The sequence below is a fragment of the Dermatophagoides farinae genome, chromosome 2 (assembly GCF_024713945.1).
Source record: "Dermatophagoides farinae isolate YC_2012a chromosome 2, ASM2471394v1, whole genome shotgun sequence".
NCBI classification, from domain to species: domain Eukaryota; kingdom Metazoa; phylum Arthropoda; class Arachnida; order Sarcoptiformes; family Pyroglyphidae; genus Dermatophagoides; species Dermatophagoides farinae.
The window spans coordinates 469,734-491,449 of NC_134678.1; the positions used below are offsets into that span (position 1 = coordinate 469,734).

Genomic DNA, 21,716 nt, shown 5'->3' on the forward strand with positions numbered 1-21,716 from the left:
TCGCTCTTTCGTTTTCATTTTCATTCAAAGAGAAACAGAAAAATGCCGAATTTGAATCCCCATTTGCATCATCCGACATTCAATGTTCATCATCGAGAAAAATTTTTTTTTTGTCTCTCAAAAAAAATTGATCGATATTTATGATCATGTGTCTCATTTGATGTGTCATTGGATCGATTTGGTCATCATTGAAAATGAGAAAAAAAAACAAAACATTTAACCAATGTTTTCCAATATTTTTGTTGTTGATTCAATTCAAGTCAGAGCCAAAAAAAAACGGTATAAACATTATACACACACACACACAGTAATATTCTGTGATTCTTTTTTTTCAATTTTCAACATCACAAACAAAAATAATGATGATGGAAAAAAAACTTTTACTTTACTTTAGTTTAGTTTATTTCAAGTTTTATGTTCTACGGTTTTTTTTTCTCTCTTCAGCCAAGTTTTTGTGAACATTTCTCAAACAAAATCAAAAGAAAAAGTAATGCAAAAAGAGAAAGTGAGATTCTGTAGTATATTCTGTAGATATTAAATCCATTAAATGCATTTTAACAACTTATACAGACACATTCACTTTTATCAAACTATTATTATCATTTATAGTTGCAGAAAAGAGAGAGAGAGAGAGAAAAAAAAAAGATTCCAAATAGGCAACAACAACAACAACAACAACAACGAGAATGATGAAGAAGAAAAAGAAAAATAAAGTAGATAGAATGGATGGATGGATGGAAAATGGAGAAAGTGGAAAAAAAACCTCTTACTTTCTGTGTTTTTCAATTATCGAAACACACACACACACACAGCGCACAGTTTTTCTCTATGATGATTTACTTGTGTACAATAATATGCATTTTTTTTTGTTGTTCATTCATTCATTCATTCATTTGGGGAATTCATCTTGCTCCTTGGAATATTTTTCTCCACGTCGCAGTACACACCATATATAGGTCTTGATTTTGTGGAAAATTTTTTTTTTCAAGTCTAAACTTTCAAGTCGAATGAAATCATTATTGATTATTGATTGATTATGACAGAAATATAAAACATCTTGAGTTTTTAAAATTATATTGTCATCATTCGTTCATTGTTTTCAAGCACCTGTGAGTGTTTCAATATGTTTTACTATCATCATTTTCATGATTTTTTTTTGGAAAAATGTAAAAAAAACTAGAAAAAACCATTATCAAAGGTTATTGAGGATGATCATGTTCTAATTAATGGATTGCAATCACAAATTCATTCGGTGTATGAATAGCCGATGATGACAATGGTGTCATTTTTTTCGGTTAATATTTCGTACACGCGTACGATCCTACGTACGTTATGCATGTCGTGTTTTATTTTATAAATCCTCAAATGTATACGACAACAACACCATAATAAACAGCAGGTGTCCCGCCCAGCGGGTCGGTAATTTGAATCTTTTTTTTTTTTTTTTTGTTCATTGAATATCACCGAATCTGAATCCAAATCCGAATCATCATCATCATCATCATCATCGGGTATTTTGATGATGATGATGAACAAATGGATCGCACATGTACTACATGTGCACACAAGTGACTCTTTTTCCTCGATCTATGTATGTCTCTTTTATTTTATACATCGGCCAAAAAATTTTATTGACCGATCAAGTGTAATTTGAGAATATGAATACAAAATGTGAAAAGTGGAAAAAAAATATCAACACCACACGTGCACAAACGTGGTAAATTTGCAAACAACAACAATAACAACAACAACAACAAAAAACATAATGATGAAAAGTCCGATTGTGAATGTATATTCATCATTGATTCCATCAATCTATCGAGAGACAGAAAGAAAAAAAAATCAATTACCAACAATGAAGAAAAAAATACACAAATGAATTTTCTAAAAAATTTTCTTGTAAATCAAGATTATTTTTGCCATCTTTCTGGATTCTTTCTCTCTCTCTCTCTCTCTTCATTTATTTATCCATAAATAACAAATTCATTTCCAGTGAAGAGAAAGAGATCGACTCAATACACACACACACACACACACACACACAGAAACATTCAGAATTTTTTTTTTTTGATGGACACCTGAGCTCATTTTTCTTTATTTTTTTTTTGTTCTCGTGATGACGACATGATGATGATGGTGATGATTTTATTCCATTCACTATATTCACACCCAATTGATTCGAAAAGTGTTTCGATGAACACACACACACACGCACACATGTTCTATATATATACAATAACCAACCAACCAACCAACCAACCAGCTAGCCAACCGAGCAATATTCACTTTTTTTTCCTCTTGATTCCAATGATTCCAATGGAATGATGAGAATGAAAGAAAAAAAAATGAAATTCTAGTTCCAAAAGAAGTGAAGAAAAACAAAAATGAGAATTCCAACTATAGTTGGTGTCCAAAATTCTTTCGATGTGTGTGTGTGTGTGTGTGTATGAATGATGATGAGTTATTGTTCGTTTCATTTTCTGGCTGTGAACAAGCCAATTTATTATTCTTGATTCTTGATTTTTTTTTTTTTTTTTTTTTTGAAAAAACTTTTGTTGGCGTATTGTGTACAAATGTTTCATGATGATGATGTTGATGCTTTTTCTGGATTTTCACTGGAAACTAGAGAGAGAAAGAGAAGATGAAGAAAAATAGTGAAAAGTCACAACAACAACCAACATCATCATTTGATAATTTTTTCCATTCTATTCTATAGGGTGTCTATGGAAATACACCAAAAGCATTCTTCACATAAACAGGTTGAGTTCATTTTTCCATCATCATCATCATCATTGATTCTATAGTATACAGGGCGAGAGATAGATAAATTCATAGGAATAGCAAATTCTTCCCTTTTTTGCAGAATTTGTACACACACAAAAAAAGCAAAAAGTGAATATTCCGTTTTTTTTGCCCCATCATTCTATAACATCCATCCAACCATCCATCCATCCATATATAAAGCTTAGCTTTTCAGTATCTCTATCTATCTATCTATCTCGCATTTTGGTCTTTCACTAATTTACGAAATTCTATTCCAATCAAACCAGGCAAAAAAGAGAAAGAAAAAGAAGAAAAAAAAACTCATTTAAATTCATCTGGGGATTCTCGTAGTCGTCATCGTCATCGTTGTTGTTTCTAGTTCTCTAGCTGCTGCTGCTGCTGCTGTTTGTGTGATGAGGATGATGCTTATACATTGTTGTAGTTGATGGTGATGATGATGATTCTATTGGCTATCAACAGAATCTATTTATCAAACACGCCCACCAAACCACCCATCCGCATGATTAAAATATGAAATTTTTTTAAAAATGAAAATTTCTTGTTTATTCGACAATAAATTATTATTAAATTTAAATTGATCGATTGATTGATTGATTGATTGATTGATTTTGGTTTTTTCAAATATTCAGGCTAAGTAAATATTCTCCATATGAAATATAGCCATCATTATCTAGATCAAAAAGGGTTAAAATTTGATCAATTTTACCTGCATCAAGCGAAATTTGTTCATGCCAATATTGACGTAACTGGTCGCTGGTCATCTAACACATGACAAAAATCAAAAATAAAAAAACAAAAAGCAAACAAACAAGCACGAACAAACCTTTTTCAAATCATCATTTGATGATGGTTCCATGTCATGATAGATTGATGATAAAATCTCTAGACCATCCAATCGTAGATTATCATCATAATCATGTAATTTAAAATTATAGAAAATCATATCTCTTTCTTCCTGTTGTGTTTGTGGTTGTTGGTGGCCATTTGGATCGTCATTCACATCGATAAAATATTGTTCCTTTAAATCATGTTTAATATGTCTAATAAAGGGTTAATTTTTTTTGTTTTGTTTTACAATTTTCAACTTACTCGAAATTTTTATTGTATAAAATTGATCCACCACTACCACCACCACCACCACCACCATTATTATTTTGATTATTATGGGCCATAGAAATGTTGATGAAAATCACAACGATAAAAATGACCAATAATGATGATGGCGATGAAAGTGTTAATATTTTTTTATTCATAATTTCATCTATATTCAATGATGATGATGATGATTTGTTTTTTTGTTGTTGTCAATGAATTGTGACACGTGGTAAAACAATTTTTATTTTTTTATCATAATTTTTCCACCGTTGTCATAACAAATCTGATTTCCAATTAATTGATAATAATTGTGTTTTAAAAAAAAAAATTTTTTAAAATTATCCAATTCACTAGCGCCATCTATCGTCTGTGATTAATAACAGTAGTTTGAAAAATTTATTTTGCTACCAAATCAGTCAAAAAAAAAACGAAACAAAATTTTTTTTGTTTTCTCAAATTTAAACAAATTCTAACCGATAAACGTACACACCTGTTCATCATCAAGATGGTAAAATGTATGTAATATGCAATTTATGTGCGTGATGATGATGACAATACAACAACAATGACAACAACAACGACAACGACAAAAAATTTCAATTGTTTTCAACAACAACAACAACAACAATGATGAAACCAACGCAAAATCTCATGATAAACAAGTTGTGGGCTAGATTAATCTTTGATTATCATAATTTTTGTGTTTCATTTCTATATCCATTGGCATTCACCATGATGGAACCTGAGATGATTTTTTTTTTGTTTTTGGACAAAAATCAAATCGATCCATTTATCGATTTGATTGGAATTTTTTTTTTGTTGTTGCTGAATTTTGCATCAATGGGCGTTTTTTTTTTTGCTGTTATTTTCGAATAAACAGCTGTCTCCAAATTGAATGTTTATGGAAAAGGAGAAAGAAAAAAAAATCTTGAAACTTCAAACTTCAATTTTTTTTTTTTTTTGATTTGATTTCAGAGCACAAAAAAAACAATGGATGTTTTGGAATCATATTATTATTATTATTAACCCATTGTTGTGTAGAATGGAAAATGTTTCTCTTTCTTTCTTTATTCATTGGAATATTAATTCGACTATACTATATATATTGCAATCATCAACATTAAAACGGACAGGTGTGATTTCAAACGTGTTTCAATTTTTCTCTGTTGTTTGTTCGGTTGGTGGTGGTGGTGGTGATGGTGGCCAGGATTGCAACCATCAACAGTCATCATCGCCATCAAAAAACATAACTTAATAATGAAGATGGAGATCCACACACACACACAATGGACAAGCTTTTACCATACGGACTTTGTATATACACTTGAAAAAAAAACTCTGAATTACTTTTACGAAACAAACACACACACACAAAGAGCACAGAGTATACGGAATAAAAGTGGCTAAAAAAGTGTTATTTTTCTCTGTTGTAACAACAGGCCACCACCACCACCACCACCAATACCAACAACAACGACCACTGGATCATCATCATCATTGATCATCATAAAGAAAAAAAGCCAGTTTGTCCGGAAACTATGGTTGATACACACCAACCAACTAACCAACCAACCAACCATTCAACAAACCAATCAACCAGTATACCATACAACATAAAAAGCCACATTTGGGATTTCTGTAATTTTTCATTTTTCATTTTTTTTTTGTTTCTTCAATGAATTATCGTAACGCATGCGTATTGTCAATTTGATCGGTCGTCGTCGTCTTCTTTTTCGTTATTGTTGTTGTTGTTGTTTGTTTGTCTGTTTTATGTTTTTTTTTTCGTATTTTCGTATGGCTGAATGGTTCTCTCTATCTGTCTCTTTTTCAAAATGAAACCATGGTAAAATAATTCGGGTCTCTCATTCATTTTCATGTTTTTCTTCTTCGTGTTCGTGTGTTCGTATGTGTGTGTGTGTGTGCGTGTGACTTGAACATTTTGTTTGATTCGATAGAATAAAAAAAACAACAACAACAACGAATAAAATGAAATGTGAAATGAGATGACGATATACAACAACAACAACCGATGATCGTTGAATGATCCGATTTTTTTTTATTTTCGCATTATTATGAAGAAAATAAAACAAAAATTGATTCAAATTCGATCGATTCATTCATCCACCCATAGTCTGTTTGTGTGTAAATAGATTTCGAATCTTTTTTTTTGTTTTGTTTTGTTTTAAAATATTTTTAAAATTCCAAACAAACCGAATTCGATTATTATTGCCTTGTGAAGAAGATAATAGAATTTTTTCATCAATCAATCAATCAATTAATCAATCGGATGAAAAAAATTCTTTGACATCAAAAAAAAACTTGAATATTTCCTTCTTTGTTTTCATTGTTTGTTGTTGTTGTTGCTGTTTTTTTCTGTTTGTTTGTTTGTTTGTTTGTTGTTGGTTCAAATGATGCCCATTTTTTTTTGCTTGTGATTATTCTATTTTGTCATTTGTGTGTGTGTGTGTATTTAAATGAATGAATGAATGTTTTTAGTACAACAAAAAAGTTATTTATATTTTTCATCTATAAATTGAAAATAGAAAGCCTTTTTTATTCAACTTTTTTTTCCGATTTGTCAATCAATCAATCAATCAGTCAATCGATTGATCAAATAAAATCAATTTCAATTGGATAATGATAATTTGTTGTTTCTGTTGTTTGTACGAATGAATGAATGAATGATCACCATCATCATCGAACACGAGCACTTGTTGAAAGTGATGCTCTAAATACAAACAATCATCATCATCATTCATTAATAATCGTCTTATAATCTGAATCTAAATTTGTTTGGTTTTTTTTTTTTGATCAAACAAAACAAAACAAAACAAAAGAGAAAAATTTTCCATTTCTTCCACATCAAATTTTTTTTTTATGTGTTCAACAAAACAACAACAGAAGCAGCAACGTTAAATCAGAAAAAAAAATGATGAGTATACAACAACAATCACGAACAAGTTTTATGCAAAGTCCACTTGTAACTTGGGTAAGTGAAAATAAAAAAGAGAAATGGAGAGAGAGAGAATAGGAATTGCCCCATTTGTGTTGATATAATATATCCTGTTCACTATGTTTACCTATCTGGTCATCATCATTTATTTTATTTCAATTTTTTTTTGTTCTTTTGTTTTATTTTGACCATTGAAAAACCAAACAAACAAACAATGGCCAGTTTTCTATTTCGTTGTCTCTCTCTCTATGAGATGATTAAAAAAACAAAAAGAACCTGCGAAAAGAAAAAAAAATTCTATGCCATTGTTGATGATGATGACAAGTCAATAAATAAAATATATAAAAAAAAACAAGACGATTAGATGTATTTAATTAATTAATCATCAATATATATAAATGTTCAGATAAATATAGACATGGATAAAATTCATCATTCGTTTTATCACAATTTAGGTCGATTTCAAAGTCATCACCATGATTAGGCTGAAATTTTTTTTGTTTGTTTTTTTCTGAATTCAATGAATGGAAAAAAACCCATGACCCATTCATTATCATTCATGTCATGACATTTTATTTTTATTTTTATTTTTCCTTGAAATTATTAGTCAGTTTTGTTTGAAAAAGTTGTATTTTGACTCATCAAAAAACACACAGAGCAAATGATAGAAATTCAATAAATTTTGTTTTTTTTTGGTTTTTGCTATAGCTCAAAACATTATTGGAAGAAAATTGCAATGATTATAATGATCTATGTCATGGTATTTATCTGAATAAAGCATGGCTTCAAATGTGAGTATTTTTTTTTTTTGTTTACAACAATTTGAATTTCATAATTTAATCTGATCTGTTATTCGTATTATAATAGCGATGCAAATCCATTACACATTATAACCGATTCAATATCATCGACAACGACAACAACATCGGCAACAAATACCGAAATTGCCAATTCATCTATAAGGATAAAAAATTTAAATATTCTATTGCAGAATATAAAAAATTTCTATCAAAATGTTCTTGATCAATTATTGGTACTTCGTTTGCCTGATGTAACAAAAATTGCCTTCCAATGTAATGATGAATTATGGTTATCGATACCGCAGAATAATCCATTATATAATCTTATGAATCATTATTATCAATTATCATCATCATCATCATCGACATCTACATCAACATCATATAGTAATTATGATGATTTACAAACATTATTGTTACTCATACTTGGTTGTGCTGTACAATGTGAACATAAAGAAATATTTATTGAAAAAATTAAACAATTAGACATCTCGGCACAGCATTCAATAGTGGAATGTATACAACAGATAACGGATAATCCAGAATCGGTATTTTTATTGTCAGAATGGAATATACCACCTGATGATGAAAATGAAAAAGAACGTCTTTATATGATAATGGTTGGCCTTATAAATAGGCTAACCAATGAACGTGATCAATTATATCAACGTGTTGTCGATCTATCCTGTGAAATGCTTAGTTTATCAATACAAGCAAATACCGATCAATCTTCATCAAATTCTAGTCTACTACAATTACAAAATACTTCTGTGAATCATTGTGATCAAAAATCTCATTACCTAGTTGAATTGGCCGATTGTAAATCCAAGCTACGGCGATTACAACAGGAATTGGAAGAAAAAAATGAAATCATAACCGAATTAAAAGAAGTGATTGAACAGAATAAAGAATTTTATAATAAATTAAGACATGATAACCTGGAATTAACACAGGAAGCAAGAACCGCGAAAGCATATCGTGATGAAATTGATGTACTTAATGAACGTTGTCGAAAAATCGATCGGCTTGAAGCTGAAGTTCAACGTTATCGTGATAAAATGAATGAACTTGATTATTGTAAAACACGTGTAGAAGAACTACGTGAAGATAATCGAATACTTGGTGAAACGAAAACAATGCTCGAAGATCAGCTAGAAGCAAGTCGTAAACGTGCGGAAAAAATACCTGAATTAGAGGAGAAAATACTTAAATTAACAACCCATAGTAATGAACTAAATTTACAACGAGAATTAGATAAAAATCAAATCGAACGATTGATTGAAGAAATTTCACATTTAAGATTGGAGAAAAAATTCACAAATGAAGAACTGAATCGTGTACAACAAGAATTGACCGATTTACGTACACAGATGCGTTTGAATCATGAAACAATGATGAAAAATGAAGAAGGAAATCTGTATGATCAAATCAATCAAGATGCATCGAAAAGATTGTTGAAATTGGAACATGAAAATAAAAAACTGCAAACAATGGTCGAAGACTATCAAAACAATTATATCGATGTTGATTCAGTATTATCATTGTTTAAAAATATCGATGCCATTGCCATGAATACTAATGTGTCATCATCTGAAACCGACAACAATACCGAAAGTGGATATGATTCTAATGTAAAAAGTAAAATTGAAAAATTAAGTCAAATCAAAGAATGGATTGGCAGAATCAATCTAAATTGTGTTCAATTGAAAACGGTGGAAATGGAAAAAACGGTCCTCGAGAAAGATAATGATGAAATGAAGATGAAATTACGTGATCTAAGTGCCAAATATGATACAATGGAAAAGAATTACACGCAGACAAGTGCTGAAAATCAGAAAAATCAACGTGTTATTGAACAGAAAACGAAAAAATTGGAAGAATATCGTTCAGAATTGGAATCGATAGAGAATGAAAATCAAAAATTAATGGCCAATGCTGATTCATTGCGATTGTCGTTGAAAAAATTGAACGATCTAGAAATTGAAATGACCAATTTGGAAACGGAAAAACAACGTTTTGAACAGGAGAATAAATCGCTGGAAAAAGAAATTAATAGACTAAAAACATCGATTGATTTTAAAGATAAAATTATTGATGACAATTCTGGACAGCTATCCACTTATGAATTGGAAAATAAACGATTGAAAAAAGAAATGGAAATGAATGGTCAATTGGTGCAACGTTTAAAAGAAGCTGAAAAAGAAAATAAAGATTTAGCTAATGTATCGGCTGTCCAGCGGAAAACATTGACCACATTACAATATGAATTGGTTGAAGAGAAATTGAAAACTGAAAAATTTTCCGAAGAATTCGGTAAAATTGTCGAAACATTGAATCGATTGTATGAAGAAAATTGCGATGATAATGAACCGCGTATAAATACAAAAGATATTGATTCACTATTACATGGCCAGGTATCGACCGTGATCAATGATACATTACAATCATTGATTGAAAAATATTCTACCGAAAAAGATTCTCATATTCAAGAGCTACAAGCACGTTTATCGGATCTCAAAGATAGTAATCAGGAGATGCAAAATTTAATCAATTCACTTAAAAGACAATTGAATATTGATGAAAAATCCGATATAAAATCATCATTAGATTCATTGAATGAATTGCAGCGAAGAATATTTGCATTGGAAGATGAAAATCATCAACTGAAATCGGAATTAACGACACAAAAAGATCATCAATTGGAAATGGTTTGCCGTAATGATGTGATTGAATCCAAATTGAACACAGTCAATGAATCGAACGGTGAATTGAAAAATAAAAATGCAACATTAGAAGTAGAGAATAGCCTGTTGAAATCACAAAATAGTTCACTTGAAAGTCAAACAATTGAATTACAAGAACAAATGGTGGCCATTCAGGATTCAATTGAAAAACTTAGGATTAAATGTGAAGAATATGAAACAGCACATCGATTATTGATCAATGATAATGAATCATTGCAAGAGATTCATCAACAATTGACAGGTATTTTTCATTCCTTCATTAATTTTTTTTTTTTGAAATTGAAAACTAATTCCCTTTTTTTTCCTCGCTAGTTGATTATGAAAATTTAACGAAAATTCATGGTACATTAAAACAATCATATAAAAAATTAAAAGTTGAATATAAAACATTGGAAGAAGCGTTTAATGCGCAAGTAACGAAATACGATGAATTGGTCAAAGATACAGAAAAAGAATTGGAAACATTACGTACGGAAATTGATAAAAATTCCACACCAACAAAAGAACATGTTGATCATGAAGAGAAATTATTATCGTTGAACAATGAATATAAAACATTGAATGAAGAACATAAAAGATTACAAACTGAACATAAAATGTTGCAGAATATTTATAAGAAATTACGTTCAGATAATAATGATCTAAAATTGAAACATACCGAATTACAAGGTGAAACAGCTGAATGCAAAGATCGTATGAATGCATTGAATGTTGAGGTATCGAAATTATCAAATTATTGTGAAATGGTTGCCATGACAAATACGACACTAGAACAGCAACGGAAAAAATTGGCCACACAATCAGCTAGCCTGTTGGCACAATATAATGATCTATTGATGGAATTAAGTTGTGGCTGTGAACGTACGATCAAAGATAAATTACATGAATTGATTATGAAAAAAGAACGATTGGAAAAAATGTTCAAAGATTATGATATATCATTCGAAAAGAATATGTCACGTGTATCGAATAATAAATCTTCAATGACCGCCTCTGATTTACAACAATCGTCATCCAGTCGAATTGATGATACAATTTATGGTCTATTATGGGAAGCTGAAACACCATCCATTCAATCATCATCATCGTCATCATCATGTCATTTGGATGGAAAATTTTTCAATTCTTCAGCATTATTACGACAATATTCAATTAATAATAATAATGAAAAGGTTTGCAATTGCACATTTAATTTTATTCATTGAAATTTATTTTCTCTTTTTCAGGACCAGAAGATCATCATATCATCACCACGTATTCCGCCCAGAAATTCTCATACATTACAAAGATATCCAACAATCAATGCAAAAGAAACAACAATGACCACAACGACCAGTAGTATAGAATTTATGCCTAATGAAAATAAAATGTCAATCAATATATCAAGTAGAAATAATTGTAGCAATCAACAACAAGGCAATAATTCATCATTATTGGATAATCATCATTCCATAATGGATGGCACATTTTCTAAATTACAGATAACATCAACATCACCATTTACGGTGGCAAAATCAATATCGACAATCAGTTCACCAGTATCATCATCAGCGACAACAATGAATAATAATTTCATGAGAGGTTCATTCAAAAGTAATAGTGTCAATTATGGAAATTTGATGCGAAAATCTGAATCACCATATCCATTGAATATGAAAATGTTACAATCGTCGAATAATAATAAACATTCTGCACAACAGCAGCAGCAACAAATTGTATGTTTATCATCGAATCGTGTTCGTGTCAACAATAATAATCAACAACAACAACAACATAATCATCAAATACAAAGAAATTTTAATCCATTGTCACCATTATCATTTCATTCAGATAAATCATCATCATCATCGTCAACAACATCGACATCATCAAATCATCATCAGAATCATAATCATGATGTAATAATAGAAAAAGATCATCACGATAATAATGTATCGACACGTTCAAGAATAACAATTACAAGTGATAGTATTCAGACAATATCAAATGGTTTCAGTAACAATAACCTGAATAATAATGATAATAATAATATAAGTATTCAGATTCATAATAATGCAATGAATAATAATAATCAAAATAATAATACGATAACTACTACTACAACGGAAACTGTGATTACATCATCATCATCATCATTACCACCACCACCACCACCACCACCATTGGATCCATCATCATCGAATATGATGAATGGAATTTCAAATAATCAAGAAAATATTTCCAATACAAACAACAACAACAATAATAATGGTTCAAATTCAATTTGGTATGAATATGGTTGTGTATGATTTTTCATTACTGTCTGTTTGTATTTTATGAAAATCAAATGTAATTTTATTGACCATCCACATATATATAGATTACTTTAGTGCAAATTAATTAATTTTTTTTTTTGATATTCAACTCGACGAAACAATTGAACATGGAATTTTTTTTTCATTGTTTATTTAAATAATTTCCATACACACCCAACCATACGCCAACAACAACATCCATATACAAATCATACTTTTCAACGAAAAAAAAAACAGATGATAAATTTATATAAATAATTTATAATATAACAATCAATAACATCCAAGTATTTTGTTGTTATTGTGGTGTTTTTTTTTTTTTTTTTTGTTGTCAAAACAGTAAAATAAAATTATTATATATTTGTAAACATTGAATAAATTGGGTGAGAAAAGAAAACCAGACAAAAAAAAATAGAGAAGATAAAGTGATTGATAAAAATTTCTTCATAATAATAATAATAATCGTCGTCAACAAAAAAAGAGATAAGATAAACATTTCAATAAAATTTCTTTCCCTGTCTCTCTGAATCAAATTGAATAAAAATTTTTCAAATCACATGACATTTTCATTAAAAAAAAAAAAATTCCACCTTTTCCATTTTGTATGTGTTTGTATCATTCATATTACTCTGGATCGTCATTTTTTGTTGTTGTTTTTGTGTTTTTTTTTTTTGGTTCCGTAACTAAATCTCACTTTTTTGAATTGTTAAATTCTGATTTTTTTTTTGGTTGAAATTCTGTCTACTGTGGAGACTACTACTCTAAATAAATATATAGCATATATATTGGTGGAATAATAAATTTTTTTGTAGATTTCATCACACTTTTTTTTATAAATGTAGAGACGAAAAAAAAATCGATTAAATACTGCACTGTAAGACTGTAGTATTTTTGTTTTTTGGGTATTGGGTATTGATTGGGTGGGTATACAGATGAATGAATGAATGAAATTTGATGATTAATTGGTCGATGATGATAAAGGAAAAAAAACAAACACACACATACACACCAGAGAAAAAAAAAGAAAACAAGAGCAGCAACAACAACAAAAATATGATCAATAAATTCTGGAAAACATCAAATTTTTTTTTCTCCACGCACGTGTTTTCGGATATGATTTTTTTCCAATTTTTTCCAATCGATTATTCGTCTGTAACTTGATGATGTTTCAAGGTTCATGAAGTACATGCCATCTAGAAACTTGTTCACCTTTATTATCACGCATATCATTCCAATGTGATAATTCTTCATCACCGCTACTATTATAGCCCAATGATATCCAACCAATCATTTCTTTACGTTTTATGCTACGTTTATTATAGACGAAAATCATCAATGTTACATCTGGTAATTGAAATAATGCCACTTGAAAAACAAATGTTTCCCGAAACAATGGATTTGGTTGCCCGCGGCATACACGTGTTTTACCACGTGCCATTTCATTACCATTTTGTGATACAAGTAATAATTTTATATATGTATCCGGTGTACGTGTCGATAGGCTACGAAATTGACTTCCTGCAAATAGATTGGTAAAAAAGTTATTTTAATAATCAACAAGTTTTGTTTTTTTTTTCACACCTTTGATCATTGTCACACTTAATCTACCGGTTGTACCATTATAAGCGAGACTTAATAAAAGTTCTGGCGAACTATTCTGCAATGATTGTGATGATGTACTATCTGTACGTGCAAGACTTGATGATTCCAAATCTAATAACTGTATTTGTGCGAGAAAAAAAAGTGAATTCAATTACGAACATTCAAATTGGAATCAAATTACCCGATTTCTTTTCGTTGCAGGAAGCTCCAATGTAAACCATAATTTTGTCTCTTGTTGTTGTGGTTTTATACATGCAAATGATATACGGCTTTCACCTGTGGCAATGGCGGTGGTTAATCAAATCATTAATTACATTTATTATCAGGTAATTTACATACCAATCAAATAGGTTTTCCTAGTGAAACCAACACTAAACACCCGAAAACGTAAACCTAAATTTGAAATCTCATCCGGATTGATTCGATTAAATGTAAATGTTTCATCGAATACTGGACAAAATATTGGCTTGGATTTTGTACGAAATTTTTGCTTTTTATGCGGTAACAGTATGATTTTCACATAAATCTGACAAACATTACTGTGTTGTTGTTGTTGTTGTTGGTCTTTATATGCTATTTCATCACCTTGAATGACAATGACATAAAGTTTTTTGCTTGGTGCATCATATGCAAAACTTATCTCTAATCGACCGCTTTTAATCATCATTATTTGTTGTTGCGGTGATGATGATGATAATGTTGTGGTTAAATTTCTTTCAGATAATGTTGTATTTGGTGAAAAATCTTGTAAATTTGATGATTGTGTATCCGATTCATCATAATTATTTGGATCATAATTATTCAATGTTTGATATTTATTTTCATTGTTATTCGAATCATTAGTTTCACTTGATTCATTTGTTTTCATACGTTTTAATAATAATAAACTACGTTTATTATTATTAGTTGCTGCTGCTGCTGCTGCTGCTGTTGTTGTTGTTGTTGTTGTAGCCAAAATAATTGCATCTTCAGTACTACCAGTTTCACTTGATACTGAACCATCGGTTGATATTTGTTTACCAATACGACCTTTTTCAGCTAATGATATTAAATCATTCGTCGTCGTCGTCGTCATTTTCTTTCGATTCTTATTTGGATTATTTTGCCAATCATCAGATAAAAACATTTCAAATGTTTTGGCATTATTTTTCAATGCAATCGATGCATAAATAGCTTGTTGTTTCAATATATTACGTGAACGATGATGATGATTTTTATTATCTGATGAATAAAAATTTGGAACAATTTCATTATCATTAAGACATATACTATGTTGTCGTTGAATTTTTGCCACACCATTGGTCATGGATCTGATTGGAATTAATCGTTCATTTTCAGGTGATGATACATATTCATGATGATGATGATGTTGATGTTCGATATTCGATCTTTGTATTATTGGCTGCTGTAGTTGTTGATGTGTTCGATACCATTCATTCGTTTCATTAAGGCATTCATTCAATTTTGCAATATAATAATCATTATTATTATTATTATTTGAAACTTTATCAATTGGCTGCTGTAATTGTCTCATTAAATCTTCGTCTTCATCACAATAATAATCAGATGTATCATCATTTGGATTATTAGCTGCTGCTGTTGCCATCATCATCATCATATGATGGCGATTATTATCATCAACATTGACATCACCATCACCATCATCATCATCATCATCATCATCATCGGCATTATTATTCTGTTCCAATGATGATGAAAATGATTTTATCAATTCTTTTGATATTCGTTCTTTATTCGATGTGATGGCGATACCATTATTGTGTTTTTGTTTCGAATGACAACACCAACATGATGATGATAATGTTTTTGTTTGAAAATAACGTAATATACTTTGATAATTGAGTTTTCTTGTTTTTGTTATAAATATTAATAAAATTAACAAAATGATAACGATGATTAACGAAAAAATCATGATCGATAAATGATGATTGTGTAAAATGTTTGTTATCGTCGTCATATTTGATGTTGTTGATGAGAATATTCATCACACCAATCGATCGAATCACAATTTATTCATTTTTTGACATCTAATTGTTCCAGAAGAGAAGAGAGAGAGAAAAAAAAATTTAAAAAAAAACCGAACAAAAAAATCATTTCCACTTACACAATATGGTAGATTCAATATGGAAAAAAAAATTCTTTTCCATTTTTCCACACACACAACACCAGGTTGACTACAATTGCACCTATTTCATATTTTTCATTCTCTTTGTTTGTTTGAAACAATATTCTGCGAATATATTGAGCACCTAAAAAATTGTTGTGAAAGAGAGAAAAAGAGAGAATTTAATCCAATGGAATATTTTTTTTCATATACAATAGAAAAATTGGAACAAACTGCTGCTGCTGCTGCTGATGCTGTTTCTTTTGACGTTTGTTGTTTTTTTTCTGATTATGCTCACACGATTCCATCGAATGTGGTTCTGTTGTGGTCGATCATTTTTGCTCTCATTTTTTTTTCTATACTGCTGCTGTCGTTGTTGTTGACTTATACATTTGCTATATCAAGAATATTCTCCAATTTCAATGAAAGAATGAATAAAAGAAAAAATGTTACAACAACATGATCATGAACATTTTACAAGCGACACCAATTTTTTTTTCGGTGCTATACAGCATGAGTGAAACCAAACTGCCAGATGATGTTCCAGAATATTTCGTACCCCTGTTCAGCTCCCCATATCGCACTATGGATGAATGAAAACAACAACAACAAAAACAGAAAAAACAAAACCAGGTATTTACACAACATATTCAGTTTCAGGGTCATTCTTTGTGTGTGTGTGTGCGTGCGTTTTTCATATTACGAAATGTTCTCAATTTTCGAATTTTTTTTATCACAAAAAATGGCGCCATCTTTGAACATCGGTTTTATTCATCATCATCATCATTTGGATTAAATTAGACAGATTCGAATATTTTTTATATTTGGAAAATCGTGGAATCGTTCAACAACAACAACAGCAACAAAAACAACAACAGGTCGAAGGCCATGAATAAAATAATTCGTAACAAATTTGTTCATTTTGTTTATTCATTCAAATAATCATAAATGTTTTTTCTTTCATTTTTTCTGTTGTTCATATAGTTTACCAAATTGCAATGCAAACACGAAAAAAAAAGTCTTCAACATCCAAACATCAACAACACTATCAAAATGAATTGTTCAACATCCAGTTCTTCATATATTTAACAGAAGCAGCAGCAGCAGCTTTCCATTTAAAGCAAACACACATTACAATTCAACATCTTTTTCTTCTCTCTCCTCTCACAAGTTTTCTTCTTCTTCTTCGAGAAAGAGAGTAGAACGCCTACACATCTTTTTTTTTTTGCCGAAAATTGTTTGAATTGGGAAAAAAAATAAACCGAAGCCTAGCATCATCATATATGCACATATCGAAAGTTGAAATCATTCAGTCAACATCAATCGCGCGCGGCAACAATCATCATCATCATAAGCGTCGGTTGTTATTCTGTGTTTCATTTCGATTATTCTTCATTTTGTTTTTTTTTATTTTGGTTGTTGTGACCTTTGAATTCAACATCATTATTGTGGAACAATAACAATGTTAACACATGGTCTAATCAATGATGGCTCTTGGGAGCTACGAATTGTTGTTACCGATTTGAAAATTGAAAAAAGATTACGTGCTAAAGGTGATATGCATATTGGTGGATTGATATTGAAACTTGTTGAAGAGCTTGGTAAGTTTTTTTTTGGTTTTCTTAAAAAAATTCTTTATTTTTTTTATTTGTAATTTGATCCAAAATGAATATTTGTTTGTTTTTGTGTATGTGATTGGCCTGAATTTTTTCTCATTGTGGCTAATCAAATCAACTTGATGTGTGTGTGTGTAGGCAGCTGAATTGCACCATCGACAAATATTCCATATATGGATGTGAATGCGCGCCTAAGCTAGTTTTTTTATATTATATTCAAAGACAAGATGAAATTTTGTAAACCAATTCTTTTTTTTGTTCTTCTTTCTATTAGATGTAACGGCCGATTGGTCTGATCATGCATTATGGTGGCCAATGAAAAATCAATGGCTAAAACGTACACGAACAACATTGGATCAGGCCGGTATACAGGCCGATACGTTGTTGCATTTTACACCGATGCATAAAAATCTTCGTGTTCAATTACCCGATCTTCGTTATGTTGATTCAAGAGTGGATTTTTCCATACCAACTTTTAATGCCGTTGTACAGCTTTGTGATGATCTTGGTATTCGTCATGCAGAAGAATTATCTTTCTCTAGGCCATTAATAATGGCACATTTGAAACAAAATTATCCAAATCTTGATATTACACCACTGCAACGACAATTTGATCAAATTGGACCGATTACACAGAATGAAAGTACATTGAATCAGGTGACCAATGTTAGCACATTGACCCGTGCTATGAGTGCACAACCATTTGTCGATTTTGCACCATCATCCATGAATGGAAATAATAGTGGTCCAATTATAGCCACGGCTCGTAATGTACCAGTGGAAAAACCAAGCTTTCTATATCCAGTTGAAGCTGTCAAACCAACATTGATGACAAGCCCGGTAACACCTAGTGCTGAAGGAAAAGCAACATTATTACGTCCAAAATCATTGATTGAAAAAGCACGACTTAATGCCGGTTGGTTAGATTCAAATCTTTCCATTTATGAACAAGGTGTTCGTGAATATGACCTTCTATTATTGCGTTTTAAATATTATAATTTCTATGATTTAAATCCAAAATTGGATGCCGTACGCATCAATCAACTATATGAACAAGCAAAATGGTCATTGATCACAGAAGAAGTTGATTGTACTGAAGAAGAAATGTTTCTATTTGCTGGCCTACAATTACAAATCAATATATTGGCATTGAATCCAGATCCAAATGATCAATACATTGAAGTCAATGATGATATTGATGCAGCGTTGGATGAATTACAATTAACATTAGAAGGATCCAATGCAATTCAATATAATTATCAACAACAATCCAATGGTACATCAACAATTAATTATGGCTATTCCGATATACCCGAACTGTCCGGTTATCTACGTTTTGCTAAACATAAATTATTTACATTGAAAAATTTTAAACGTTATTATTTCATATTGAAAGATACGAATCTGAAATTATATAAAAGTATTGAAGATCGTCAAGGATCACCAGCATTTATTATCAATCTAAAAGGTTGTGATATAACACCAGATCTGAATGTTACACAGAATAAATATGGTTTCAAAATACATAATTATAATGATGATGGACAAACGGAATATTGGCTACGATGTGAATCGGAAAAACAATATGCAGAATGGATAACTGCTTGTCGTTTAGCAACCAAAGGACGGACAATGGCTGATGCATCATATCGTACCGAAGTACAAACAACGAGAGATTTTCTGAAAAAACAACAATATTCCGGATCACCAGTGATGCCTACACAATCGAATAAAATTGCAATTAATCCCGATGATTATATAGCCTTAAGATTTTTAAGACGACGTGATCAACATGTAAGCAAAAGAAATGAAAATATTTTTTTTTTTGAATTCTAACCAAAATTTTCATTTACTCTCTCGATAAAGGTAACAAACAGAATCTATGATTCACATGGAAATTTTAAATCAATGCCATCATTACAATGTAAATTGAATTATATTCGTGCATGGCAAGCATTACCAAAATTTGGACTTTCATTTTTTGTTGTCCATTTTTTGAATACTAAAAGAGAGGTATTATATACATACATTTATTATTATTGTTATTGTGCATGAAAAATCTATTTTTAGATCTCATTCTACATTACACCATGAATGATGAGTAGTAGTAACGTTTTTTTTCTCATTCATCTATTTTTGTATTATTATTCAAGGAAATTCTTGGCATTGCTCCCAATCGTCTTGTACGTATTGATATGCATACTGGTGATACAATTCGTACATGGCCCTATGCACGAATGAAATCATGGAACGTTAATTGGGAAATAAAAAAATTATGTGTTGAATTCGATGATGAAATGTTGGAATTTGAATGTCTTAGTGCCTGATTGTAAAGTACCACATGAATTCATCGGCGGCTATATATTCTTATCGATGCGTTCAAAAGAACATAATCAAACATTGAATGAAAATCTATTCTTTAAATTAACAAGTGGATGGATCTGAATTTAATACTCTTGGATCATTTTTGAAAAAAAATGTGGAACAGAACTCACCAACTCACTATCATCACACGGAAAATCAAAACAAAAAAAAACTAATTTAAATTTTATTAAAATGAAAAATTATTTTAAAAAAAACTTCATTTTATTACACTAGATGGGGTAGTGCGTGTCATTTTTTGTAAATTGTAATTGAATGTGCGCATGTCATTTTGTAATAATATACATTCGACTTCTTCCAATGCGGATATTCATTCATTCAATTCATTCATCAAATTTTCTATTTGGGCGCATTGGGTGATCTGATCAGATCATCATCATCATCATCATGATGACGGTGGATGATTCATTCAATTTTTTTTCCATTTGGTTTGCCTACAATTTATTTGGGTTTAGGTGAATAAAAAAAAAACTGCTACTATATAGTCATCGCATCGGCATGCTGTTGAATTTTTATTTTTATTCAACACAACAGACTGTGACGCCTGGTTTTTTTTTATTTTGTCGTTTGATAGTTAATCAAACGAATAAAATAAAAAAAAATAGTGACACGCCTTGGCCAACGCCACCACAACTATACCATCATCATATATTCAACTGTTTGCCAATCATCGTGATCATATACACACACACAAAAAAAAGATCATCAGAGTAATAATCATTTACGAAAAAAAAACATGGTTAGTTGGCTAAATGACTATTGTTTCTAACTGTGTATATGAATGTAATTTTGAAATTTGAATGTGATATACACACACTCACACACACACACACACTGAGATGCATCATTTTGGCCTTGGTTGATTTCAGAACAAAACAAAAAAAAATCAACTTGTTGGCGGCAGCATCAATCGACAGCAATGATGTCTTGATAATAATCATATTCAACAAGCACACATTCTATTAAGATAATTATTTCGTTCTTGATAAGAATCGATTTTTTTTTATGTTTCAAAATATCAAACAACCGGTCGGTTATAGGATGTAAGGAAGACAAACATTCTTTATATTCCAATTTCCGATTATTGTAATTTTTTTTTTGTATTTTATTCATTCACCGGAAATGTCAATAAAATTAACAATGACATGATTATTATACGTGTGTTGCTGTATGTCATTGGCATAAGTTATTCATTACATTTCATTTCATCCCCCCACACCATCTCAAAATACAGGGGGTTTGGTCGGGGTATCATGTATCCTGATTACACATTAAAAAAAAATGGTGTGTCCTGAATTTGTTGGTCATGTTTCTGGGTGAT

At 30.4% G+C, this 21,716-nt stretch overlaps 4 protein-coding genes across 5 annotated transcripts; 2 read left to right on the forward strand and 2 right to left on the reverse strand.

Annotated features, from left to right (window-relative positions):
• Positions 1-3,300: 3,300 nt before the first annotated feature.
• Positions 3,301-4,114, reverse strand: LOC124495033 (multiple coagulation factor deficiency protein 2 homolog). The gene is made up of 3 exons (XM_047058346.2): positions 3,874-4,114; positions 3,608-3,824; positions 3,301-3,545 (listed from the first exon to the last, which is right to left on the reverse strand). The coding sequence occupies exons 1-3, from the start codon at positions 4,035-4,037 to the stop codon at positions 3,402-3,404; spliced, it is 525 nt and encodes a 174-aa protein (XP_046914302.2). The 5' UTR covers positions 4,038-4,114; the 3' UTR covers positions 3,301-3,401.
• A 1,589-nt stretch (positions 4,115-5,703) lies between these two features.
• Positions 5,704-13,038, forward strand: LOC124499550 (uncharacterized). Its single transcript, XM_047063475.2, has 5 exons — positions 5,704-6,868; positions 7,541-7,623; positions 7,700-10,617; positions 10,689-11,548; positions 11,603-13,038. Exons 1-5 carry the CDS (start codon positions 6,809-6,811, stop codon positions 12,662-12,664), a joined length of 4,983 nt encoding a protein of 1,660 aa, XP_046919431.2. The 5' UTR covers positions 5,704-6,808; the 3' UTR covers positions 12,665-13,038.
• Positions 13,039-13,170: 132 nt separating this feature from the next.
• Syt14 (Synaptotagmin 14) lies at positions 13,171-17,080 on the reverse strand. 2 transcript variants are annotated; one of them, XM_075735733.1, is made up of 6 exons: positions 16,635-17,080; positions 16,398-16,542; positions 14,612-16,320; positions 14,454-14,548; positions 14,252-14,390; positions 13,171-14,188 (listed from the first exon to the last, which is right to left on the reverse strand). In XM_075735733.1, exons 3-6 carry the CDS (start codon positions 16,248-16,250, stop codon positions 13,839-13,841), a joined length of 2,223 nt encoding a protein of 740 aa, XP_075591848.1. In that variant the 5' UTR covers positions 16,251-16,320; positions 16,398-16,542; positions 16,635-17,080; the 3' UTR covers positions 13,171-13,838. The 2 variants fall into 2 exon arrangements, with proteins under 2 accessions (XP_075591848.1, XP_075591849.1); XM_075735734.1 differs by having other exon boundaries at positions 16,611-17,080.
• Positions 17,081-17,205: 125 nt separating this feature from the next.
• Positions 17,206-20,592, forward strand: LOC124494713 (unc-112-related protein). The gene is given in 6 exon segments (XM_075735735.1): positions 17,206-17,256; positions 17,382-17,998; positions 18,288-19,807; positions 19,880-20,026; positions 20,167-20,337; positions 20,339-20,592. Coding segments are annotated over 5 exon segments (2,097 nt in total). The 5' UTR covers positions 17,206-17,256; positions 17,382-17,859; the 3' UTR covers positions 20,459-20,592.
• Positions 20,593-21,716: the final 1,124 nt, after the last annotated feature.